This window comes from Sipha flava, unplaced genomic scaffold (genome assembly GCF_003268045.1).
Source record: "Sipha flava isolate LNK unplaced genomic scaffold, YSA_version1 115_pilon_pilon, whole genome shotgun sequence".
NCBI classification, from domain to species: Eukaryota; Metazoa; Arthropoda; class Insecta; order Hemiptera; family Aphididae; genus Sipha; species Sipha flava.
In genome coordinates, this window is record NW_020271739.1 from 974,222 (window position 1) to 1,001,370 (window position 27,149).

The following is a 27,149-nucleotide window of genomic DNA, read 5'->3' on the forward strand; positions in this document are numbered from 1 at the left end:
TTATTTTGTTCATACCATTGAAATGGTGTTTTAGTTTTTCAAAAATATCGAGAGTACGGTACTAATTTGTGTTTTAAAGTATTGTTCAGCATCAAAGAGATGTTCATCTCTACTTAATTCATCAAAATATTTAGTAGTTATTCTTTTTCTCATGTTCTTGAATGTTGGCTCCCCACGAAGTTGCTATTTGTTCAGCTTCCTCAAATACTTCAAAATGATCACGCATTTTCTTTCATTTTATTTAAGGCCGTTTGAAGCAGTTCAAAAGCTTTAAGTAAGTCTATATCCGATTTTTGTAACAATAAAGTACAATTTCTAATGAGTTAAGAATTTTGATTTCGATGACTAGAGGTGGAACAAGGAATTTTTACGTCCGTAGAAAATGTTAAAATTATTCCATATCATAGACTAATAATCGAATACTCTTCTCGAGAATTTTTTTCTAATTAATATACAATCATACTTATTGAGTTTTGATAAAGAATTAAATTATCTAATTCCAGCCTTTAAGCATAGTATTTATAAATCTATTACAACTCACTAAATGATCTTCAAGATTTGAAAAATCAATAATTATTGCATGTGCACAGTTAAACGAGGAACAAATACTTTCTGTGACAGAAGTATTGCGATATTGTGAAACATGCATTGCAAATAATGGTAATAACTTCGAGCAATTTATACGATCAACTGTAAAATTTAATCAAAACTCATCTGTACATAATTTAATTGTTCATTAAAATCAAATTATTTTAAAACTGAATTAAAATAATAGAATATGTGTTGGTTTGTTTGTTTATGTGTTAGTTTTAATCAACTAAAATTATACCACTTACAAGAAATTATATTAATATTAATATTTCTGTAGAAGTAATGTAAATTACTTGTACTTATGGCAGTACACTTAATTTTTAAGAAAAATTCATACGGAATCACTTATAAATTTGTATAACTCTAAGTAGACTGTTGAAAAATACGATAAATACAAATGTTATAAATCGAAAATTTAATTCATTCTCAATCAGTCAATTTTGTAGAGCAAATCTTTAAATGTCAAAGTTGCTTGAAAAAATTCACATAATTCAAATTTGAACTCAAAAATAGGGCTGTCATTAAAAAAAAAAAATTGTGTTGTGCATTCGCAAAATTTTTGTTTTAAAAAATATAGATTTATTAAAAATGTAATTTTATGTCCTCTATGAATTATAAAAAATTTGAATGGCATATAAGGTCATGCTTTCAAAATAGTTCGTGTTACTTTTATCGTTGAACACACTGTATAGATGTATCTAGTTTTAATGAGTAAAAACAACGAGCTTATTGATAATAGATAATGTCCATATTAGAAAAACGCCCAAAATTTGAATTGGCCGATTAGAACACGATATTAAAGAGACACGTTGTAGCGTCCTGAATATCTTAATACGCAGCTGGGTCGCGGAAATAATAAAAACAGAAAGAAAACCTCTTTAAATGAAGACATTGGCAAAACAAAGCGTAACAACTTGCTTGGATATATTAATGTGAGAAGCATCAGAATGTTACGGCTGGACGAGTCAAGTTGCGTGGGCGTCATCGTTTTAACGTCATTTTGGACGTGCTGCTGAATCCAGTTCAGTTGTATCCGTCACGGACAGGTTTTTCTTTATGGTTGTATTAACAAAATATTATTGTATTATTGTCGATACGGCATCTTTTTTTATATATGTTGTATATGATTATTATTAGTATTATTAGCTTTATATTTTCCACCCCATGGGCGCCCGTCCCTAATGCTGTATGTCATTAGTATTTATTTGTAATAGTACGTCGGCGCTTTACGTCATTTACCAAATAGACACATTCTTGTTTTCTTATTCGTATTATAGTAAGTTACCCGTTTAGTCATACAAAATCCATTTTATTCCTTTGGGTATTTTGGACACATGTTACCGCCATTCGGGTCAATCTCATGGTAAGGAACCCGTTGACAAAAACTGTTTTAGTAATTTTTTTATTATATATTTTTTTATTTCGTCTGCATAAGTAGTCTAGACTTCTGGATACCCCTTTTCATTTTTTCTTTTGTCATTAGAGTATTAATTTTTGGTTATAATTTAAAGTATGACGTTTTTAATAATATTTACTTATGTTTTCTTTAGTACATAAATAATGTTTAAAATTACAATATAAATTATATTTCCGCCGGCCTCCAGGCACCAGGAAACTAAGTCTTTTATAACGTACTTCTTTTGTCGCGATTAAGAAGTATTTATAAATATTATTTATTGTTATAAGACATAATTTTTAATATTTTTTAATTCATATTTCAAATAAAAATACATTCTTGTATTTGTAGATAATTATATTCTAACATGCGCCATAGAATAATAATTTGAGTAAAAATCATTTTGAAAGTTACGTGAGAGTGTATAAAAACTATTACAACTTTAACAGACCTCAGTATTCCATCAATTAAAGTTTTAAAATAAATTGTTATAAATATTAGATATTTAAATTTAAATAATATTTTTGGGGGCACACCCCGACGAGAGCAACGATGAGACAGATAATATATGTCTAATATTATTTGTCTATTCTATTCACATTTGTTAAGTATTGTCATTCTTATCAATTACATTTTATAATTCCTGTTCATTGTATATATTAAAGGTGCGACTACTTAGTGCGCGTCTGTAAACGCGCGACTCTAATTTTAACGGCTTTTCCTATTTTTAAATGAAACCTATTCCCAACACCGCCGCGCAACTGACGACCGCTTGGTAGGTGGTCAAAACGCACTAGACGCGTGATCGATTATCGTCGACTTGTTAATTTGATACTGTTTATTTGATTTACCTATATAATTTTAAAATGTCTTATGATAACAATATAGATTATATACCTGCTGCGCGTCTCTTGCGACTGAGTTTTGTAGTTGTATGGAATACCTACTCAGTTGCGTCGCAAAAATTCAAATTGTCAATCGTGCGTCTAAAGCCCGTTTCACAGCCGCGCGTATGGAACGCGACCGATGAAAATGCCTGAAAAGAGCGTTTTCATACGCTCTGTTTCTGCGTTTTCACATCTACGCGTATCGTCTACGCGTTTCATATGATATTTTTAATTTATACTCACCGCTAGACGACATTCGAGTTTTGACGCTTGAAGACGAAAGTCTTGTGGCCTTTGCTTACCAGATAGTTGTACAATGAGTTCTAAAAAGTCTTCGAAGTTATCAATTAGATTTGTTGCTACTTCTTGCCAACTTTTTAGACGAATATCTCTATCTTTATATTCTTCATCACCAGCGTGCCACAAATTTCTTCGGGACTCCACTTCAATGATGAGAAGTTCGGTATCAATATTGAACTGTGACATATCTACTTTTTATTTTTACTTATTTAAATTTTCAAATTGACACAATACTTTTTGAAAATAAAATACGCAGCATACGATACGCGTTAATGTGAAACAGTCAATACAAGTCAATAGATTATAATGACGCGTATCATACGCGTGGATCGTAATTTGGATAGTAATTATATTATTATAACAATAATTTTTATTTATTTAATTTTTAAGTTTAAAAATTCATTAATTTATAATTAAGTGAAATTTTAATAAAATTAATAAAATTAGTTATCAATGAATTTTTTTTTTGTCCTGTCTTTCATGTTAATCACATCAGGGCACCGTGGCTAAATTGAGTCCAAAAAAAAAAGTTTGAGAACCGCTGTAATACAATATTTCAATCGATGACATTTCGTAGCTCGACATTGCACGATGTAATTTATAAATAGTCTCACGGTTTTTCCGCTTGATTTCGTGGTACCCGTGTCCGCGCTGGTTCCGAGAAATATTGGGACCGCCACCGCAATGGCGGTCATACCATTGACACTCTCGCCAACCAATGGTCGCGAAATGTCGAATGGCAAGTCTTTCGAACCGAGTTCGCCGTGGCAATTTATGTTGGCAATCTACATTCGCGGCTCCGTCCCGGTACGACGCGCTGTCGGTTATTTCAACGTCGTACCCCCGTTGCGTTTAGTTAGATACACTAATTGGTTTTACATACTAATCTATGGTCACGTTTCCGCTGGGTCACATAAAGAGCGATACAGATTGATCGTGGAAAAACGTTAAAACTCGATAATTCATATCGATCTGCCATGGATCCCGATTTCTCGTTCTACAGCAGACGGTTTCGGATGACCGGCTCGCTGGACAACGTGTACGAGACGCTAGCTGGCCTGGACTCGCCGGAACTTCGGTTCGCGTATGCACGTGATTTGCTCAAGGTACACGGCATGCTGCCCACGGAGCTGATGCGGCCTGGCAAGGAGTTGATGATCAAACGCGAGATGACGGACAAGTTGTTACGCATAGGCCACGAGCACTTCCACGGCCGCGATTTTGTGTTGGCGCTCAAAACGTACACGAAGTGCGTGAAGTATACTGAGCCAGGTACTGTTCAGCATGCTTACGCATTGGCCTACCGCTCTGCCGTGTACTACCATCTATGGAAACTGCCGCTTGAGGTTAGGTAAGTTCTTCATACTTGTTAATAAATGTATAACTATTCATGTATAATATAAGTTATTATTGGCCTACAATTATTATTTGTGTATTTATTTCAATAATATTGTTAATGTCCATTATCAATTACATATTTTTCATTTTCCTACGATTTTTATGTATACATTTCTATTAACATTTTTTTTTAGGTACGAACTTTGTTTAACTGACATTCGCCGAGCTATAGAGTCACAGTACCCAACACAATTGTTGTACAAGTTATATGAGCAGGCTGGTCATACTGAATACAACTTGGGACGAGGAGAAAAAGCCAAATTAAACTATAGTGAATGCTTAAAGCGTCTAGATGATGGTGTTATGACAGCAGAACAGAGGTCCCAGCATAAAAAGTTAATAAAAGAGTATATTAAAAAATGTGATGATTTGGAAGAGCGGAATATTCCTGTAGATCAACATTCTATTGAAAAATTAAGTGGCGGAAAACATCCTGTCATCCCAGCACTTTCTAAATTGGTTAAACTCCAGTGCTCTCCAACAATGGGAAGAGGAGTATTTGCTACAGAAGACATTAACCCAGGTAAGTCTTTGATTATTCATTATATTGATATTGTAGGATTTGTTATCAAACACCATTAAGGGAGCATTCAAGTATTATGTCTGCACATTTTTGATACTGTTATATATATATATATATATATATATTTATATATATATTAATGACTGGTATTTTAAAGATTGTAGCCTACAAATTTTATATATTTTATAATTTATGGTATCTGTCAGAGTCGTCTTGGTACTGATGGTGATGGTTAAGGCTGTTGGAGCATGCTGTATTTTGTATGCCTTTAGACCAATAAGAGAAAGATTAGTTTAATACTTCCCAATGTCCAATTTCAATTTTGAATATATGTATGAATTCATCATTCCTTTTGTAGGTTATGTAGGAGAAATATTTTTAATTTTTTTATTCAATAAGGCTTTAAAAATACTGTTAACTTCTTAAAACCCATTAAATTAATTTTATGTTATTTACATGCAAACCGTTCTAAAATCTCAATTATTTTTCCTATATAACCTAGCCTACAATTAGTATCGGTAGTAGGTTAACTAATACACAGCTATTTTCAAAATGTAAATTGGGTCATTAAAAGAATCTAAATAAATCTTTAACTTTGTCGTGCCAATTTTGAAAACAAAAAAAATTCAATACCTAAATTTGGTGACTTGTGCATGTGCTATGAGGTTGTTCTTGAAATTATTAAAAGTCGATCGGTTATTGTAGTCTTTATCGTGATAATGACCGTCATTAGCTGGTGCCCGACTGAACGATTGCGGAATCAGAAACGGGTACAGAAATATTTACTGCGACTCGTTCATTTTGCTATATTGTGCACTTTTATAGTGTTTTGATTTTTGGTGTTCAGTTTAGTGAACAGTTGTGGTTATACATAAAATAGTTTTAATTTGAACAGTGAAAAAATTTTTTTAAAATGGGAAAAGATTGGTATTTTGGAACAAAATTACGACGCAAGTTATTTTTTCCAAAAAAAAAAAAACCAAAACATAATTTAGCCAACTTGACCTCTAAAAAATGTCAATGACAATCGAGTAATATACAATTTATTATTTAAATACTTATTTTAATTTTTTTAATTCCATTAATTATCGATTTTTAATAAAATAAATTAAATCTTTTAGAACATTGGAACTGGTTCTAATATGAATTTTCCAGGAATAATCACGCCAAATAATTATATTGAAACTAATATTGAAGTAGCGACATCAGAAGCAGGTTCATCTGGATATGATAGTATGAGTGAAAAGTAAGTAATCAGTATTTAAATATTTGTAGGTTCGATTTACCTAAATGTATGACATTTGCAAGCTTATAATGTTTTTAAAATTACTATTATACGTCTTTAAAATACTATGTACTTAATACTTTTTTTACATTTTTGTTTTACTGACGAGACATTTTGTTTTATTGAAATATTTAGAAAGTAAGTTTTTAATTTTCCAAATATTTAAGGAAAACTAACAAAAAATTATAAAAAAAACATTTACGGGATATCAGGTTTCATTGAAATTAAATAATTTTTTTAAATTTTTTATTGAAACTTGGAAAACTCTTTGAGATATTAAAATAATGTATGTTTATATAAATATTTTATTTAGATGATATAACTTTGAAAGCATTTACACGTTTTCTGTACTACGTATTGATATTTGAACTGTTTATGTTTTCTTAGATTTAAAATTGTTATTCTCTATATAACATATTCAAATGCATCATCTTTGCATAGTTAAAAATGAATTAAACTTTTAGGTTTAATACTTAAGATTTAGAAATGGAATACAAGATAATACAAAATATTGATGGTAATTTAATTAAATTTTACTGAAATTTCAAATACCTATAAAAGTATAAAAACTGTCAAAATATTTTGAAATATACACTATGTCTAAAAAATGTTTTTAAAAATGTTCTGTAAGAATTTTAAAACCCTCCGATTGAGTTATCGTGTAATCAATATTGCGGAAACACTTAATTTAATCAAAACATTTTTAAAAGCTTTAGAAATATTAATTTATTCAACATCGGGTATTTTAATGATATATATGTATTTATAGTAGTATAATATGCTTAATTAATGATATTATTAATATTAGGACCTTTGAAATGAATGGAAGAAGAATAATAGATATACAGTTTTATCATTATGTCTATTCAAGCTATTCACCATAAGGGTTTTGATTGTTCTTTTTGTGGTTTACATTTAGTGAATGAAATAAGGAAAGGCTTTATTAGTACATTTGTTTTTAAATGGAATAATTTTGGACTTACTGAAGATGTATTTAATGAAGATCCAAAAAAAAAAAATTTAAGTATTAATATGGCAATGGTGACAGCGATCGTTAATGTCGGTTAAGGTTTTTCACAAATGGAAGAAATTTTTGTGCTACCCTTAATATGTTAAATATTTGTAATTGTATGTATCAAAATGTACATAATGATGTTTATCATCATATGTACAACTTAGTTTGGAATGAGATAGAAGCTGCTGGTAAGGAAAAGGCAAGGTTGGCTATCGAAAGAGGAGAGGTAGATTTATATGGACGTCCTAAAATAGCTGTAATTACAGACAGTGCTTGGAGTAAAAGGTCTTAAAAATAAATTACTATGCATCATCTGGAGTCTTCTTCTTCTTATCGTGTCCGGTGCTGTGACTATATGCTATTAATAAAATAATAAAATAATCTAACAATAAGTTAATAGGTAGGTTAAAATATAAATACAAAATATAAAATTAATGAATAGATAAGTGTTTAGATATTTTGTTTTAGCCAGTGAGTAGCAACCGATATTGCTTTTTCGTTGGCTAAAGCCAGGTCGTCAGTCGTGCATCTTGGTGATGCTAAGGTGCATTGTAGTAAGTGGTCGTCTGATTGGTCTTCACCGCATTCACATAATATGTCCGATTCTTTCTGGTATCCTCATTTCCTCATGTTTACTTTTGTTTTTGCTACTCCAGTTCTTAACTTATTTAATGTCTTCCATATAATCCAGGGTTGGTTTCCTCCACATGGTAAATGCTCGGCCGGTGGGACAGGTTTTTTTGCATTGTAACTCTTCTCTCCACTTTTTAATTCTGTGTTGTTCCGGTGTAACATAGATCGTGGTTGAATTGGCAATAAAGTTTCTTCGAGATTTAAGTCTCCTTTGGGGGGCCCAAGTAACCATACATGGGGTGTCTTTGGTCCATTGATTGTTTGGTTCTCTCTATGCATGTGGCCGCGTGTCTTCGTATTTCTGGTGGGACTATTCCTGCTAATGGATATATATATTTAAGTGGCGTTGGTTTAAGGCAACCAGTTATTATCCTACATGTCTCATTAAGGGCCGTGTCGACATGTTTTGTGTGTTTAGATTGGTTCCATACTGGGCAAGCATACTCACCTGCTGAGAAACAAAGTGCTAATCCAGTAGTACGGATTGTGTTTGGAGTTGCACCCCACTTGCTACCTGCTAGTTTTCATATTAGATTGTTCCTTGCTTCAACTTTCATTTTAGTTTTCTTACACTGCTCTTTGAATGTAAGGGTTCTGTCCAGTGTGACCCCTAGGTAGACTGGATGTTCTGTATTTCCCAGTGGTTTTCCAAGCCATTCAACTTTTAGTTCTCTTTTTGCCTCGCGGTTTCTAAGGTGGAAGCTGCATACCTGTGTCTTATCTGGGTTGGATCTTAGTTGGTTTTTTTGTGTAATAGTTTGTTAATTCTTGAAGTGATCTGGTGAGTTTACGTTCGACTATTTCAAATGTTGTGTCCTGTGCTGCTAGGGCCAGGTCGTCTGCGTATAGGAAATGTTTTGTTTCTTTGATGATGGGTTGGTCGTTGGTGTATATGTTGAATAGCATAGGCGCTAATACACTGCCTTGTGGTAGGCCATTTCGTTGGTTTCTCCATCTGCTCCATTTGTTATTTAGTGTGACTGTAAAACGCCGGTTGTGTATTATCAGGAGTGGTAAATATAGTATAGCTATATCATTTTATTATTAATAATTAACAAATATAATTTCAGTCTTGTATAATTGGTCAGAGAACCAAAAAAATTTTATTCATAGACATAAGAAACAAATATTGTTGTATTTGTTATCGGTTTTCAAAATTAGAGTTAGAAAGTAAAGATCATTTCTGGTTTAAAAATTGGAATGCACCTTCAACTGCAATGGAAGCAGACATTTTAGTGGATGGTTTTAAAAATAGTTTAGAAATACATAAATTAATATATAATTGGATGATTGGTAAGCACTAAGTCAAACATTATCTTTTATGTTGTATACATATTTTGTGTTTATATACATAATTTTTCAAAAATAAAATACAATTGTTAGTTGGTTAGTAGGAAAGTTTGGGGCTAGTTGTTACGAAAAATTATTTTAGTCTCATTAATTTTCTAATAAATATTTCTGAAAAAAAAAAGTTATTTTTATGAAAAATTGACACGTAGCAAGTATCAAGTGACCCTTATAAATATAGATTGTATTATATTTCAATTTATTTTTGTAATCATACATTATATTTGTAATATGGGTGATGGCAATAGCAATGTCATGAAACGTTTACGTTTGGCGAAACGTTATTATGGTCCTGACGTCATTTTTAAAAAAATAGAATGTTCCAACCATATTTTGAGGAATTATATTAATAAACTTCATGAGCTTTCAAAAAAATAAAATAAGCAGTAAAGGTGAAAATGTACCAAGATGAATGCGTAGTTTATTGGTTAGTCGTATCAAACGACTGCGCGGCAATTACTTTGTTTCACATCCAGATTTCTCGAGATCGGAATTAAATAACAGAACAAATTTGTATCTAAATAGCCTGAAGCTTACAAAAGAAGACATTATTTCCTTAGAAAAGAGTTCCAAAAGGCTACAAAAGTGTGAAGATTGGCATAGAGAATGTAAAAAAAGAATTGACTTTAATTATCAAAATAACCATATTACCATATACACAAAAATGTTTTGTTATAAAAATGATAATATTGTTCACATTAGAGCGACTTTACAGAGAAGCTTACACATTATACTTCTAAATTAATATAATTTTAAAAAACAAAGTATATAATTAAATTTATAAATAATGTATTAAAATTATTTCTTATATTTTCTTCAATATCCATATAAATAAAATATAAAATAAAAATAAAAATTAAAGCGTATGGGTATTATTGTTTAAAATGTATTAATAGATTTAGGATGGGTTTCAATTAATAATAGGTACTTTGTTATTATTTTAAAAGTATCAACCAAAAATAACAATTTAATTTTTATTCTTTTTAATTTAATTTAATTATTTTATATTAGATTAACCACTTCACGAGTCAAAACTATAAAAACGATATTGTACGGAAGGAAAATATTTCAAGGAAATCTATCAACTAAATATGGAGTTGAACATGAAGAAGAGGCAAAAGAATAGTTGGCATATACATTGGGTGTCAATATTGAACCATCTGGATTGATGGTAGATATTGAAAAATTCTACTTAGCTGCCTCTCCAGATGGATTGATCAGAGATGATGAATTAGTAGAAATAAAATGTCTCCAAAAGAAGTAAGAGATAACAATATAATAAATTATTGTGTATTAAAAAATAATGATTAACAATTAAAAACAAATGCAAATTATTATTATCAAGTTCAAGGTGCATTACATATTGTACCAGAGAAATTATTGTTATTTTTGTATTTGGACTACAAAAGGTAAATACAATTTCTAGTTTCTTTACACATTTTAAATAATATTTATAATTATAATTATTTTCACAAATCTAGGTGTCTAATTTGAAAAAATATTGAGAGATTATGACTTTTGGGCCAATTTCATGGAGCATCAATTTACATAATTTTATATGAATAATTTGATTATAGAAATAATTAATTCAAGATATGACCGTGGATTGATTGCCCATTAGAAATGGCTTATAACTCCAATGCATAAAATAATGTCTTTTTTTTTATTATTATTTAATTTTAAATTAAATAAATTACGCAAGAATTATTAATTATTTGTGCTTTAATTTTTAAGTGTTCAACTAGAATTATTTGAAATATCATTACATGTGTAGGTATTAATAAATGATAAAATCTTGTATAATGTAAATTTTAATTACTATCATAGTTTCGAGAATTTATAATAGATGGGCGAGAAAATGTGATAACGGAGTACATACACTTATGTCTATTTACTACTCGCACAACGACAGTCCAAATGTATTAGTCGTATAAAATGCCAAATTATACTCCTTTAAACATGCTATGCTCCAACAGCCTTAATCAATTTTTTTTTGAACTTCTATGCTGTATAAGTATTAATCTTAACCTATTAACCAATTAATTTTAAAGCAGTTTGGTATTATTTGAGGAAAAGTTGAATGATTTGAGTTATCTGTTACATAATTGTAAATTAATTCTTTGGTTTAAATATTTTATTTAATATACCTTGAACAAGTATTAAATCTTAATATTTGATTTTTGTTCATTATATATTGATTTATAGGTGATGTTGTTGCAGTTGACGAACCTTATATAAGTGGTGCTTCTCTTCATAATAGTTTATTATGCCATTATGACAAGTGTATGAAACTGACTTGCTCTATTATACCCTGTCCAAACTGTTCATTAGTAAGTTATAGATTTATTGAAATTCCTAACTATAGTACATTAATAATTAGCAACAACCTGATGCTAATTTTGTAATATATTGAATGAATAATTTTAGTGATTATATGAATTTAAAATTTTACTTAAAATTAAATAAGTCAATTTTGATCTTAACTCAATTTTAGTTCAGAACTAATAAAATGCATGGAATATGATCAATATTTGTCAGTGGTGGTATAGAAATAGATTTTCTGTAGCCCTTAGGGTTTAAATTAATTAACCACCAATATGTTTTAATCATTTTGAATTTTTAATTATATATCTATATAAAAGCCAAATACCCCTCACTTATTGATAGCTATTTCTCAAAACCTAGTCAATGTATGGACTTAGATTTGGATTAGTAATTCCTCTAAAATATTCCAAGTGTGCAATAAGATAGGATTTAAAAAAAATTGATGTTAAAGTGGAGCACGGTAGCTAACAGGTTTCTAGGTTTCTGTGGTGTGTACTTGAATTTAATGTATTGATAATATACTATGGCCAACGAAAAGAAGGTCGTGATTGTCATGCACCTATCAGCTATTTTTTTCGTAAATTCAGTGGTTCTATTTTTGGAAAAATTGACTAGAAATGACTACATGTAGCAAGCATATTTCATAGATAGTAATTGATATAGCATGTGGTTTTAACATGGTCTTTTGACGCATTTTAGGGTAACATATTCATAATTCTGTTAGGGTTGGCATATACTACAAATCGTATATTAATGGTACAAGTTAAGTTAAACTATATGATAGCATTTTGTGTGGTTATAATTATCAAAGTTTTATCATGGTACACGTTTTATACCTATTTTCTGTGATATATATCCTTGGTTTATGTTATTAGTGCATGTTTTTAAAGTTGGAATTTTGTTAAAATATTGTTTAAAATTATGTTTTTTTAACAGTTTTGTTTAATATTTTTCACAATACATACTTAATGGCTATAATTAAGATATCCATAATTTTGACAATGAAGTTGTCAGAAGAATTGTTCATAGTTCTTATGATAATGATCAATTGATTGAAAAAATATTTATAGCATTGTGAGAAAAAATTGAATATCCTGGTTCAATATCGTCTGTCAAAACTATTGTATAATTTAAACTTCAAGTACAGAAAATGTAATGATGGGCTGACATTTCTTACGGAGAGGAATGTCGTTTGAGTGAAATTTTTATGAAAATTAAATCAATTGAGACAGAATTATGACATAAGGCCAGTAGTTTACTTGGACAAGATTGGATAAACCAGAATCATACTTGAGGTCATTGTTGGCAAAATCCAGAAAACACTAGAGAACTCAAAGTACTGATTGGAAAGGATAGTCGACTTATTGTATGCCATGATGAGTTAACTTCTTTTGTTGTAAATTTAGTAGTTGGACACACTCACAAATAAGAGATTTTTTTAAAAAAATGGCTTATTGATATGTTAACCACTTTAGAAAAACCATATGTAATAGTAATGGACAATGTTTCCTACCATTCTATGCCAGCCGAATATTACTTGAAAGTAAACACTCGTAAAACAGATGATCTAAAGTGGCTTGAAAAAATCTATATATTATTCTTCCCTTAGAAAAACTGTGTGAACTACGAGAAAAAGTTAAAACTACAATGCTTGAACTGATTTGAGCGCAAATGAAGGGGGAAGTGTTTGAAAAAAATAATACCTCTAAATTAGATATTGAACAACTAGTAAACAATGCTTTAGAACCAATCACTTAAGAATAAGACAAAATATTGCAAAAATTGTAACAAAATTCAAGATGAAGATTTAATGAAAGAAGAGGGATAAATTGTGTTTGTTAGTGCCAATAACCATTACCCTGACGAAGACTATGATGACAATTTTTTCTAAAGTTAATGTATTTATCTCTATATTATTTATGAAATTATTGTTATTATTACTGTAAATATTAACTAAACATTAGTAAAATTATAAAAGTTATTTGAAAAATAAAAACTTTATTTGTTTATATTATGTTATTATGTTATTGAAAATTATTTTAGATGGAAAACATTCTGATATCCTACTTTTCGTTGGCCATACTATAAGATGGATAAGAAGTATTGAGTGTACACAAGCAGTTTGGTTACCAGTACTTTTACTAATACAGCTTAAGAAATTTTAATTGATAATTAGGGATTAGAATACTGTTGCTCACAAGGGAGGTATAGAATCTACTAAATAGAAGGTGCACCTTAAAGGCCATCCTGAAGCAGAGGATTTTTCCAACTTCATATAGGATATTAGGTTTTATTTGAATATAATGATAGGAAAATGGACATTCCAAATATTTTTTGTGCAGCCATTATGGATTTGAAAAGTTTTCGTGAGAAAGTATCAGAATTCTAATACCTCACATTAGAACGCCTTGCTACAATTTAAAAAAAAGAGTTATTCATACACATAACTTTCTATTGAAATATTAATCTGTGGACTTACTAAACGTAAGATATTCAGTATCCTGTAGAGTTCCTTTGTTTACACAATTTATGTTTGAAAATTGGAGTTCCAATAATCCTTTTGTGTAATAAACCTCATACCTCTATAATTTTATTACTTTCCAAGACTTAAGATTAAGACTGTACATAAAAGTGTAATAGATGCAATTATCTATACATTCTGTGGTATTCCAGAAACAGTTATTTTACTAAGTATACCTTTGATTCCAAAAGACTACTACTTCAATTCAAACTCAATTTAAATTTGTATTTTATTTTTAAATATGACTGCAGACATATGTAACCATAATTGTATTGTTAACTAGCAAAAAATTTTAATGTGTTAAACTTTTTTGTAGGTTTATTTCTGTAGCAAAGAATGTATGCAAAAGGCTAATGAAGATGGTCATGCATTAGAATGTCCAATTATGTTTTCCATCAAATCCTTACCAGGAGATATAAACTTAAATCAACTTGCTATGAGGTGGTTTGTCCGTGAATATTTCAAATTGAACTTGATAAATTATTATGTATTGGTTAAAAAATTGCTTGAGATTTATAAAGAGCCTATGGTTAGAGGCTTCAGCGATTCTCATGTTTATAATTCTGAAAATTTTGTTACTGCTTTTTCTATGCATTGCAATGAAAAGGAAATATCAATGGATTTACTGCTATTTTATTTTTGCCTTGGTGCAGTAATGTTTGAATATTTGATGATAAGCGGTATTGATATCCCAAATAGTTACTTAAATACAATTGGTGCTTCTTTAGTACGTATGTTATTCATTTTGGATACACATTGTCGAAAGTTAACTGTGAATGCACCTTGTATACCTGCTGAATTGACGAAACGTTCTACTCTACCAATTGCATATTCTTTATATCCTACAATTTATTTATTTAACCATTCTTGTGATCCAAACATACGATGCAGTGGAGATATGAGTGACAGAATTAGAGTTATGAAAGCAATACAACCAATTCCTAAAGGAAGTCAGGTGATTATAGTTTATATTTTTATTTTTAAGTAATGTTCATTGATAACTTATCTTAACCTATACCTGAGGTGGAGAGGTTATTCATAATCATTCATAAAATAATGTTTATACAAAAATAATCAACAGTAATTAAATTAATAATACTTATAAAAATTTGTTTCTTAAAATGTTAAAAAAAAATCTTGTATCTGCTTATGAGAAGTTTCTTTTCACATTTATAAATACCTTTAAACTTGAAAATTCATACATATTTCAAATTACTAATTGAACATTTTTGAAATCTTCTATATACCTGTATTTGATTTAAATTAAATCACTAATATTTAACTAAAACAAAATTGGTTTTCAATATTTGTTAAGTGTATAACCTTTTTTTAAGAACCTAATTTTTCAAAATAAAACTTAAAAGGATTATACACCAATTGGAGCTGGATTGAATCACTTGGGTTAAATCTGTAATTATTAAATCAATTTTTTTCATCAAATAAAGAGAACTAGCTGAGCATTGTCATAATATTATTAATATTATTATTAAGAGCGTGAAGTTGACTGAATAATATTACAAAAGTGGATGGTACTATAATAATCATATAAAATCATGGAGATAAATTATAGATTGTTGAATAATGTACGGTTCCCGAAATCACTTATGATTGAATGCGATCATCAGCGTTTTGGTATACCGGAGGAAGATACAAATACGGTGTACATCATCTCTTGCTTTTTACATTTTTATTAATTTATCACGTTCTCTTAATTGATATTTTTATATTATTGATTTACAAATTTATATTTATTTTGAAATTCATTTTTACTACTTTTAATACTTCAATTACTATTTTTGCTTTTAAGCTCTAAAAATTGTTTTTGTAAGATTTCTATTTTGATTACAGTTACTGATGTCTTATGGTGTTGATTTCAAGAAAGAAAATAAAGAAACTAGAATTAATGAGTTGTCAGATCTTTTCAAGTTTAATTGTGAATGTCAGGCTTGTGTTGAAAATTGGCCTATTAACTGTTACACACCTATTCGCTTAACTTCACTGTAGGTTGAAAAGTACTTGAGTTATGTTCATCATATTGAATCTTTTTATTGTTATAGAAATCTTCTGAATGTGAATTTGGCAGACACTATAACAAAGGAATGCAAAAAGTTTATGGAATTAACTACGAATGAATCTTTTAAACAAGCCCCTCATCTTCATTTAAACTATTTATATGATTTTCTTAAATTATTGTTTTGTAATGTTAAACGACCATTTAAACTATATGAAAACTGTGTTACATGGATATGTATTGCTCATACCTCAGTAAAAATAAAAGACTTAGAACTTTTAGATTTAAGTTTATAAATAGTTCATTATTTCTTTTTTTCTTATTAATTTTTATTGTTATACTGTATTTTCATAAGTAAAGAAAAGTAGTTTGAAAACATTTACTTATTCTTGTGCATTACTGTTTTTACTGGAATAACTGAGTGCCAAGAACTAGAAGACCAAGAAGACTAAAGAATAAGAATATTTAAAAGTGTAAACAAAATACCAAATACCTCTTGACATTTTCTGCGTGTAATCTTGTACTAAAAGGTTGTAAATGAGTACATTTTTATTAATGTATTGAATGTTTTTGTTTTTTAAGTAATAAAAAGTTATTTATTCTATCTAGCTTACTTGTTTATCATTTTTGATGTTGTCTAATATTCCAGGAACGGTGGGAATAGGCAATAGGGGCAGTTGCCTAGGGCCTCGCGGTTCTGAAATAGTTTTTAACTGTGCTTAAATTTAACTGAACTTAAAATATTTAATTAATAGAAATTATATAACCCAACATTTAATTTTCCCAGGGTCTCGCAAATTAGCGCCGTCACTAAGTGGGAAAACCTTATAACAAGACAGACTGTCGTGAACCTGGTCCAAGTAAAACTCCCGTGATGACCGATCAAACTCGATATTTTATTCGTATTAATATTTAAATACGATTTCGATGTTCAGGGAAAGAGTAGGAGGTGAAGTTCTAGAAATGCATACATAATGTCCGTATTATGGTATTGGTAGAAAACTTCGAAAAATTTACAACCGAAGCCCGTAAGGGCGTGGTGGAGATATTTTACCGTAACTGCGACGCGCATTTCCGAGGAGGATCTCTGGAAACGAAGAGAAAATGTAGGCAATAATTCATTTACAAGAGCAAAGCCCATTTCGTATGACTCGAAATTCTATATGCAGTGTATATTAGAACTGAAACGTTTTCATAAGTAAAGAATTTTGGTTTTGGTAATCTGAGGGTGGGAGTTGTTATGAGGTATGGAATTAAATTGTAAAGTATATTTTTGTAGATTTTACGCTGGTCAGTAGAATTGAATACAGTTGGCCGTTAGGCGTTTACACATGGAAAAAACTGTCATAATATTATGTGCATACGATATTTTAAAGGAAACCAAACATGCGTTATTCTTTTATCGCTTGATTGAATTCAATAACCTAAAAAACATCGCTAAAAACGATATTAAAAATATATTCATCGGCCGATACGATTCTGTTAGCCGAACAAATGATCAATTCGACAACGTAAGTTTATAAATTTGTGTATCATTGCTATATAACCGCATTTAAACGTGTCGACGTGATTTATTGTTGCAAAAGTTACGATTTTATGTAAAATATCTAGTATATTCACTTCTCCTGGTCCATCACAGGAAAGGAGATGGCACAAACAGTTATTCAACATATTTTTGCGAACAAACCGTTCTATAAGTGGCTGAGCAGATGTTCTGAATGCGACACAACTCCAATGGTGAAATGTCGAATTTGTCAGAGCTACAATCACCGGAGATGCAAAGCGGACAACGTTGAGCGCACGGGTTCGGCAAAACGGGTACTTAATCTTGCGGACGACTGAAGGACAATATAATTACGAGTTTTTAAATCGTGCAGGGAAACGCTGCGGCCACTTTAGAACCGCAAACGACCTCTCTGATAGGGCTCTGGCTCAGTCAATTGGACGACGTATCGTCTGTGAGCAGCCATGGCGACGGAGTCGAGACGGTTCCGGACCAGGTGCATCCGCGGACATCTACCGGAGGCGAAATGCAGAGATCCTCAGCCGACTACCTTCGGTGCGTTAATCTTTCATAAAATTATCACAAAATCCCGTCGTCCATCGACTTGTTGCGAAAGAGTGACCGTTTATCGGAGACGCCCGTTGATAGTGATTTTTATTATTTTTTATTATTTTTCACGTAACTCGGACACAGTTTTTATAATGAATTCGTTTGGCACAGTACAGGTTGTTGGACGAACGCGCAGTACCCCAAAACGTTTTGGCCGGACCACAGACTTTTCTTGCACTCGGCCGATTGTCCTGTGTTCCTCCGACTGACCGCAAACGCGACATCCGATGGAGGCGGTATTCAATAGTATACAATTTCGACGGCGATTCCAACGAATAACGACCGCCGCGGGTAACCGAAGTTTGACTAAGGGACTCGTCCGAAACTTTTTCGTCTCGAGGTCGATGGTTGTTGGTTTCTTTTGTTTTCTAGGCTGTCGCACGAATGTTACTAATTATTCTAATTGTACTACGGTAAACAAATGATTCAATATTTTCCTACATAATTTTCAAATTCACGAATTGTTTTACAAACGAAGTAAATAAAAAATACTAACTTCTGTTTGAATTTTTCAAAGCGAATCTTCCTCTTTCTATTGAATTATAAATAATTCTTGTTTTTGATAGTTTAACTAATTATTATATGAATATCATTGAAATTTTTTGTTGCAACTGGTGAAAATCAAAAATCATAATTATTGTTTTAAAACCTTTGGCTACATTTCGAATACAAACAAATATATTAAATATTATTAGTCAAATTATCAAAAAATAATTTACCGGAGATATAGAGGACTGCACAGTTTTTCCAGAACGTGAGTGATAAGTCTTGTGAGCAGATCGTGACGCCGAACGTGACACACAAACAAAAAGGTTTTCGGAACACGACGGTACGATCTTGGGTTCTTTTTTCTATCAGGATTACGTTTTCTGGGAGAGGTTACGTTAGGAATTAGGATTACGTTATCTCGAGACGTCCTCTTCTCGAGTTTTCAATCGAACGTAACATTATTCAAACGTACAACAACGGTTTTGTCAAATCCGTGACGAAACTTCCATTGGCCGGATAATAAACAATCAAGTATGCAGAAGAATGACGGACGCTAACTCGGTTTGTGTCGGTATCCTTAATTCGATTTCGAACCCGGTGCGCAACACAATACTGCAGACATCTGAACGGGTATTGCATACATATTAAGTCGGGGTCCACGTTTCGCATCGATGCTACCGCGTTCGGTGAGTGACTCAATACTAACTCCAACCGAAGCATGCTCGTGCGAGTTGCGCTGTTCAGAAAAAACTATGGCAACAATGTCAATTGTGTCAACGCGGAGAATGTCAGTATATTGTCGCTGTTCGTATCAACACGTATTGAATGTCGTTGGATACGTATTCGAATACAATTATTGTGATTGATTTAATATTTTAACAAGTAAATAAATTTAAAAAAAAAAATGAGCTGAAGTTCTAAATATGAACGGAATCAGGACAGAGTTATTCGACCAATCGAGTCCTATCGCCGAAGTTCTAGGAAACTCAAAGACGAATATTATTATTTCATAAAAGTATAAAAAAAAAAAAAAATAATCAAACTCAGTACAAACTATCAAATTTGTGACCGTATTCGCAATACAACGGAAGAACTACTTATTATCTTTTTTTCGTGATTTGATCGGACATAAGAGTGATAGATAGACGAATAATTCAAAACGAAGAAAAAATGGACTGCTATATTTTTGTTGCTTTAAAAAATAAGCAATTAGATTGTGGGATTGGGTGTTTCCTCGTGTGTGTTTTACCTACGTGTTACTAATCTTAATCGAGTGCCACGGAGCTATCGCGTAAGTAACCGAAGTAAGTAAAACTAACGTTTTGGAAGAAAAGTATTGATTTTCTGTTGGAAACAGAAAAATGTTTCTCAGGAAAATTATACACTTTTTACAATGATAGTTTATTGTGCACAATATTCTATTGTATAACACCGAGAACAGTTGTACTTTTTACGATATTTTTTTCCAAAGAATAAAATTCAACCGATTTTATTCTAAACATCGTAGCAACTTCGTAATTGCGCTGGACGATGGAGTGCCGTCGCAGTCAGCGGATGGCGGGAAGAAGTGACAGTACGTCGGTGAAAGACGATGGAACAACATGATGGTGCTCACGTTAGCAAATATCGATGCTGGGGGTGGGATTGGTTGGTTTATAAATAAATAAATTTGCCGACTACTTTCGTAAACAAAATTCTGCAATAATTATATTATAATTGTTGATGATTGCCGACTATGTAAATAAGTCATTAATGAGTGGGTGGGGGGTTTGGGTATTGCACCTTCCCTAACGTCAGTCCGATGCAGAATTTTGCGGGGCCCCACATATATTTATTTTATTCACTATATTTTTGTTTAATTTTGTAAAATCTAATGTCTTTGGTACAATGCAGATTTTCGTCGACAGTAACAATAAATAACCACTTTCCGGTCTGAATACGTTTACATTATAAGCTTTATTAAAATAATGAAAGCATACGCGAAGTATCAACTAAAAACGTTTTCAGAGTATTCTTTTAGTCATTTTTATTCATATTGTCATTTTTTTTTTTTTTTAACGAGTATTTGGCACGAGTTTTTATTTTAGAGTGTCCAGCGTCCCGGATAAACCATCGCAGATGTCGTTGTTACCCGTATAGCTGGTGCACAAACGCCCGCCGCCGTTGTAGTATTCTCTAGGTATTATTATTTTTGCGTTGTGATTGAAAAGCAATTAGTCGCATCGTTCTTAATGGCAAGCCCGCGTGGCCCACCAAAGAGAAGGAACGTGGCGAGGAAAGGAGAGGAAGAGAGACGGGACCGATGCAGTCTCGTAAGGAGGATTACACCCGCCGCGCAGTGGTCCAGTCCGTGACGTACGCATTAGGTGTATACTTATATTTATTTTTTTAATCCGTTCGTGTGTTACATTGACGCTCGGGAAGTATAACTCGTAGGAATGATAATAAATCGAGAACCGCCGCGAAAAAAACGCGCGTAAGACAATTAATTAATTTCGATCAATACCGCTAGGACGGGGTGCGTTCTTTTTTCCACCCCTCCACCATCTTTTCGTCAGCAGTGCGACATATATACGTTTTCCGATTTTCAATATTGTATTTCGTCGCGGAACTCTCCGGAAACTATAGATATTCGGATTTCGTGGTACGGAGAGGACGACACAAAAACTACCCACATTGTACAACCGCGTACACGTGCAATGTGAAATAGGGTGCCTACCCAGAGGCGGCTTGATTATGAATTTTGTGGTTCACTGAACCACTAAAAAGTTTGGCATGGGTGTCATTTTAATAGCTGGGTACTTGGTCTTGGCAACTGGTAGCGGTAGGTAATATCGAAATTGGTAATTTAATAGAAAGTAAATTTTTTTACCTATTATCGAAGGCATGACAGGCGATTGCACCTTTGCCCTTAACCTGGCTAGTCCGCCCCTGTGCACGTTTCGAAGGGAGTAAATCGTTCGTCAGTGGAGCGTTTTCTCGACTGAAGACGATGCGCGTTTATTTATTCGTTGCCATGCCTTGTTTCGATATTTTACCAAGTACGCGCGGCTATTGTCTTCGGTAATTTGTTTTCGTGTTCGTTGTTCGGACAATATTGTCTATGCAAGAGGCAGCTCCAGGGGGTGGGGCTAGGGCCACGGCCCCCCAAGCCCATACCGTATTTATAAAAAAATATATATTGTTAACAAAAAATGCATATTCTAATGTCGTATAATAATACGACACGCACAAGTATGTAGATAGAAACATAGAGGTATGACGGTGTATACGATATACCTGCTATCTATATTATGAAAAGAATCAATAAGGCTATAAATAAACTATATTAATATAAAATATACTATGGTATTATTTTATAATGTTCAAAACATGAATTGCGTAGCACACATTTCTGTACGGACTAAATTGTTGTTTTCTTTTTGTTATAAGATTTTGTAAAATTTGGCATTAATTCGCGATAGTAATAGACGCTGGTGAACAGGCCCGGTTCAAGGGGAAGGCGACTTAAGCCCATGCCTAGGGTGGCATTTTTCCTGGAAAATTTTTTGTATAAAAAAAATATTTGATAAAATATTTACACTTAAGGGGTGGCAAAAACTAAATTTCGCCTATGTTTGCTTAAACACTTGAACCGGGCCTGCTGGTGAAGCCGCATAAATATCATCAATACGACACGGAAATTATTAAAACTATAATATAATTTATACTAACATATTGGCCGTCATACCAAATACCGTATACGACGTACGGCACACAAACACGTATTTCTTCTTTTTAAAACTCATCACTGGCTGTAATTATGAGACTAAAAATGTATTGGATATTTTTATGCGATAATCAAAAAAATGTTCATAACAATTTTTTTTTTGTAAAAAAAAAACATAAACTTTGCGTTTTTTTCGTTATAAACAAAGAAATCTTAACGGCCGGTCAACGGATCAAATATGAATTAGTAACTACAACGGCTGCCGAAAACGAAAACGTTCACCGTACGATGGGCGTTCGTCGACAACACTCAACAGCTCTAACATATTTATCGCGCTATGTACGGCGAGGGGGTTTTTTTTATCACGACAAGTGACAAGTCGTTTTCAACATAATAGTTTTTACGTCACGTTAAAGTGTTGTGCGATGGACAATGCGAATTCAATGTATACTCGTTATAATGAACTGAACGTCATGCATTTTTAATTGCACTTCCCAGTGATCCGGTATCGTGTGTCTCGAGTGAAAATTTTTTCGATTTCTTTGTTTTTTCGACGGTGCAGAACAATACTATTATCGCGTACAGTGAATTCGAATGGGGGGAAAGAAAAACTGCGGTGAAATTTTGCGAATAAAGAAACTGTGCAGAAGTCGATAGAAAGTCCATTGTTATGTTAAGGCGACGACCGCAATCCGTTCGTAACTGTAATCGAATTCGGTTAACACCCTTAAACATAGCGATCTGTCGCTAAATAATACGATTGGTGAAAAAAAAAATAGATCTAATAAAAAAAAAAATAATCGATCTTGTCGCCGTATAAAAATATTTTCAATAATCTCCGGTGAAAGACCCGCCCGTCGTCGAGTGTGGCGCGCGCGTAATCTTTTCCGCTCACGGTTCTCGTAAACGTCGTATTATGCCCATGAATGTTGTATATAATGTGCGTTTTCAAAGTTTGAAACTCTTATTGTCAGAGATAATTAAGTTCGTGATAGCCGACAGGTGCGGTGACTTACCAGGGGGGCATTTCAAGTATTAATTGATAATAGTTGTTTCCCCAAATTTGTATTGAGACATAGAATCCGACTACGTTCCTATATTATGATACACACTTCATATTAATTTCGTAATATGGTTTTTAGGAAAAATTAAACTGTTAGGTAGATATCTAATTAAATAATCGGGATTTTACAGTTTCCAAGGATAAAAAGTATTAAAAAAATTTAAATTTTTGAAAAGCCTAGGGGGCTATGGCTCCAGTGCCCCCCTCCTCGGAGCCGCCCCTGATACCAGAAGTGTGCGCCGGGGCTTGACGAAGACGACGGTAGTGCTTGTACGAGACCGCATGCAGGTTTTGCAGGACCCGCGATCGTGATCGTGTCCGTGGATCTAGAAACAAAATAATCATTGGCGCCCGCAGGAAATTTATCAGGGGGGCGCATAATGAAATCAAACGCAAAAAAAAAAAATACATTAAAAAAAGTTTATTCCTTGTAAACTATTAATTGTGTTAGAATTATATGAAATCCAACACCAAAAAAACATTAAAAATATATTCCTTACAACCTAAAAAATTAGTTAAATAAAAGCTGAAGCTATGTATACGTGGTGCGGAGTGTCCGAATTGGTTCCGAAACGTCCGAATTGGTTCCCGGGTCAAAATATTTTCTTTTTTCCTTCCCATTTTATACAGACTTAGGACTGTATGTATATATAACATTGATTTTTTTTCACTTTAATTTGTATAATGATATTTTTATAATAATATAATAAATATAATATTAATTCGTCAATTTATTTTCAAGTATTATTGAAGTAAAAATGTTTAACAAACATTTTTTATAAACTCTAATCGATTTATTTCATTACTGTTATATTTCTCTATTTCTGTTTTGATATACGTTTCTTTATTTTTAGATTTAACATTTTGTTTTTTGTCAGTACTTTATAATTTTACATAAGTTTCAATTTGAATTTCTTTTAATACGTTCATGAATTGGAAAATATTTGGATGTGCGGAATAAAAGCAACTGTTGAACTTGCTGTGAAATGATTCACAACAATTAGTTGTTCGTTCTATACTACTGGTATATTCAGCCCACATTGATGGTGGAAATAAACTATCATTTTCAATATAATTTTCTAATATGTAATCAAAGAATTCTTCAAGTTTTCCATTAATCGGTTTTAATGATATCAAATCATTAGTAAAGCAATCGTTAACTTCTTTGGGTGATAACAAAGATAAGCCAAAAAACAATTTTAATGTTTGTCCTATTTCGGAATCATTATTTTTAAATTCATTTGAAAGCCCTAATTGTTGTATCTTCCTCCACCATGATTGACCCAAATGAAACCGACAACCTTTTAATTGGGCTAAAGGCCATACTTCGGAGATCGCTACATGAATGGCTCTTTCAAAATCCACATATATTTCATTCGGGCTTAAATAATTTTGAATTAAACGGAAAGCTTTTGTATACGTATCACTCGTTTTATTTGGAAGTAAAAAGAAAATTAGAGGAACATAGTAATTATTTTTTACACCGTGAATTGAAAAAAGTTGGCAAAAAAGCTTTGGGCAGCTTTTAAAAGTACCGTCAATAAACACAAATTTTATTTGACGCAATACTTCCAAATTGCTATCACATGAAAAACCAATAATATTGTTTTCAGCACTGTTAATAAATAAAAAATTTTCTCCACAATTAGTTATTAAATTATAATTATTTAAGATATTATGAATCTCGCTCAATATTTTGGGCAACTTGGGTACTGTACTACATCGACTAGTATGTATATTTTTTCTAATTCTACGTACATTTTGAGAATCTATGGTTTCAATATCGGATTTAGCCAATTCACAGCGAATAATTTTTGCTGGTTGTTCATGTAATGCATCTTGAGCTTTTCGTTTTGAAATGTTGCTTAATTTCTGTCTATTAAGTTTTTTTTCGTCGTCTTTTTCATGATTATGTATTATATTTTTATCAAAAATTGTATTTAAATTATTTGTTTTCAAATACGACTTACGTGCTCTTTTTCCACATGTCCAACTGTCAATGTCGTCTGCCAACTTTTTTTGAAACCCAAAAATATAACCTTCAAATACAATAAGTTTTTATTTTTTTCACTGTACATAAATTCCATATTCGAAAAGATTTAAACACAAATACAATCATTAATACAAACACTTTGCGGTTATTACGGCGGATTACTGAATGCCGTACTGACTTATAAATACGACTAGATATCCGTCAATATCGATAATATAACGCCCGTTTTATCACGGTTTTTATCTAAATGATAATTTATCTCATCCATTCCGAAATTCGTACTTATCAATCCACCTTGGTACTTATAAAGATGGGAAATTTCAAAATATTAGTAAAATAATAATATTAAATAACAAATATAATTAGATTGGATTTCGCCTTTTTCGAAAGTATTTATTGGGAACCAATTCGGATGTGTGTTGCCTGGAATGTCGGGAACCAATTCGGATGTAGCCACGTGGTGCGTCGATCGTCATAAGTGGTTTACACAATAGGCGATTAATATCAATTCACAGAATTGAAACGTATTTAATTTTGCGCGATTAATGTAATACGTATTATTTTGTAGGTACGCCTTATAATATATTGTCATTACGATCAACAACACCACACGGCACACACTAGAGTAAAAATATCGATAAAATGTTGATAAATCAAAATAAAAGTTAAAATATTCAACATTCTATTGAATTGCAGGGGGGCAAATGCCCCCTCTTGCCCCCCCTCCGGGCGCCCATGAAAATAATCATTTATTTACGATTTTTTGTCGGAAAAAACATATGACGCAGGATAGAACCACTGAGTGTATATCCTTATTAAAGGCTCCTGTTATTATTAATATTATTTTTTTAAAAAAACATATAAGAAACATGTAAATAATCATCCATGATGTAACGTTCTTATTTTTTCGATCATCTTATTTCAATAATTTCTTATGGTTATGGTTGGACAAAAAATGTTAAGTTCTAGAAACGTTAACATTTAAATAACTGAACTCATATTTGTTGGTGATAAAATAAAAACGTCTAATCATCGATTACTTCCTTCTCTTTAGAAAAAAAAAATAAATAAATAAATAATAGAAAAAAAGGAGCTCTACCACGACGGATTAGTACCAAATGGTTTTGTCCCACGTAAAATAAAACGTAATTTTCCGCTCAAATGATTTGATCACCTGTATTACGTCCCCCTTAGACGTACGCATTTTAATAATAATCGTATGTATATGCGAAATGCGCGTGTCTCGATATTATACTTCATCCGCGTACTTATTGGCGCGAGCACCGGTAACGGTTTTCGCATTACGCGCGTCCGGCGTAGTCAACCGAATACGTTATAACATATTATGTATTATATATTTAAATTCCATTTCTGAACAGGTTGTAACTATTATGATTTCGTTTGTTCAGGAGGCTGGCTTTGCCGTTTAAACATATTTTTCTGTTTCTATTTACTCATCAATATTTATTATTATTCTGTTGTGAAAATAAAATAAAATTTAATATTTTAAAATATTCGATTTCAATGATAATTATTTTTAGTTGAAACAT

The 27,149-nt window shown here is 31.7% G+C and overlaps 2 protein-coding genes across 2 annotated transcripts; both read left to right on the plus strand.

Annotated features, from left to right (window-relative positions):
* Nucleotides 1-3,996: 3,996 nt before the first annotated feature.
* On the plus strand, nucleotides 3,997-16,536 carry LOC112691780. Its single transcript, XM_025566182.1, has 6 exons — nucleotides 3,997-4,525; nucleotides 4,707-5,095; nucleotides 11,581-11,705; nucleotides 14,538-15,176; nucleotides 16,070-16,221; nucleotides 16,279-16,536. The coding sequence occupies exons 1-6, from the start codon at nucleotides 4,152-4,154 to the stop codon at nucleotides 16,526-16,528; spliced, it is 1,929 nt and encodes a 642-aa protein (XP_025421967.1). The 5' UTR covers nucleotides 3,997-4,151; the 3' UTR covers nucleotides 16,529-16,536.
* A 1,025-nt stretch (nucleotides 16,537-17,561) lies between these two features.
* LOC112691852 lies at nucleotides 17,562-18,770 on the plus strand. Its single transcript, XM_025566274.1, has 4 exons — nucleotides 17,562-17,743; nucleotides 17,872-18,050; nucleotides 18,110-18,291; nucleotides 18,462-18,770. Exons 2-4 carry the CDS (start codon nucleotides 17,880-17,882, stop codon nucleotides 18,622-18,624), a joined length of 516 nt encoding a protein of 171 aa, XP_025422059.1. The 5' UTR covers nucleotides 17,562-17,743; nucleotides 17,872-17,879; the 3' UTR covers nucleotides 18,625-18,770.
* The last annotated feature ends 8,379 nt before the right edge of the window (nucleotides 18,771-27,149 follow it).

What these genes read in the sequence shown, in the direction of transcription:
- LOC112691780 (XM_025566182.1), top strand. Translation starts at nt 4,152, where the DNA reads ATGGATCCCGATTTCTCGTTCTACAGCAGACGGTTTCGGATGACCGGC. An exon ending in AAACTGCCGCTTGAGGTTAG is followed by an intron (nt 4,526 to 4,706) that starts GTAAGTTCTTCA and finishes ATTTTTTTTTAG; the next exon opens with GTACGAACTTTGTTTAACTG. An exon ending in TACAGAAGACATTAACCCAG is followed by an intron (nt 5,096 to 11,580) that starts GTAAGTCTTTGA and finishes ATTGATTTATAG; the next exon opens with GTGATGTTGTTGCAGTTGAC.
- LOC112691852 (XM_025566274.1), top strand. Translation starts at nt 17,880, where the DNA reads ATGGCACAAACAGTTATTCAACATATTTTTGCGAACAAACCGTTCTAT. An exon ending in GCACGGGTTCGGCAAAACGG is followed by an intron (nt 18,051 to 18,109) that starts GTACTTAATCTT and finishes TAAATCGTGCAG; the next exon opens with GGAAACGCTGCGGCCACTTT. An exon ending in TCCTCAGCCGACTACCTTCG is followed by an intron (nt 18,292 to 18,461) that starts GTGCGTTAATCT and finishes GGCACAGTACAG; the next exon opens with GTTGTTGGACGAACGCGCAG.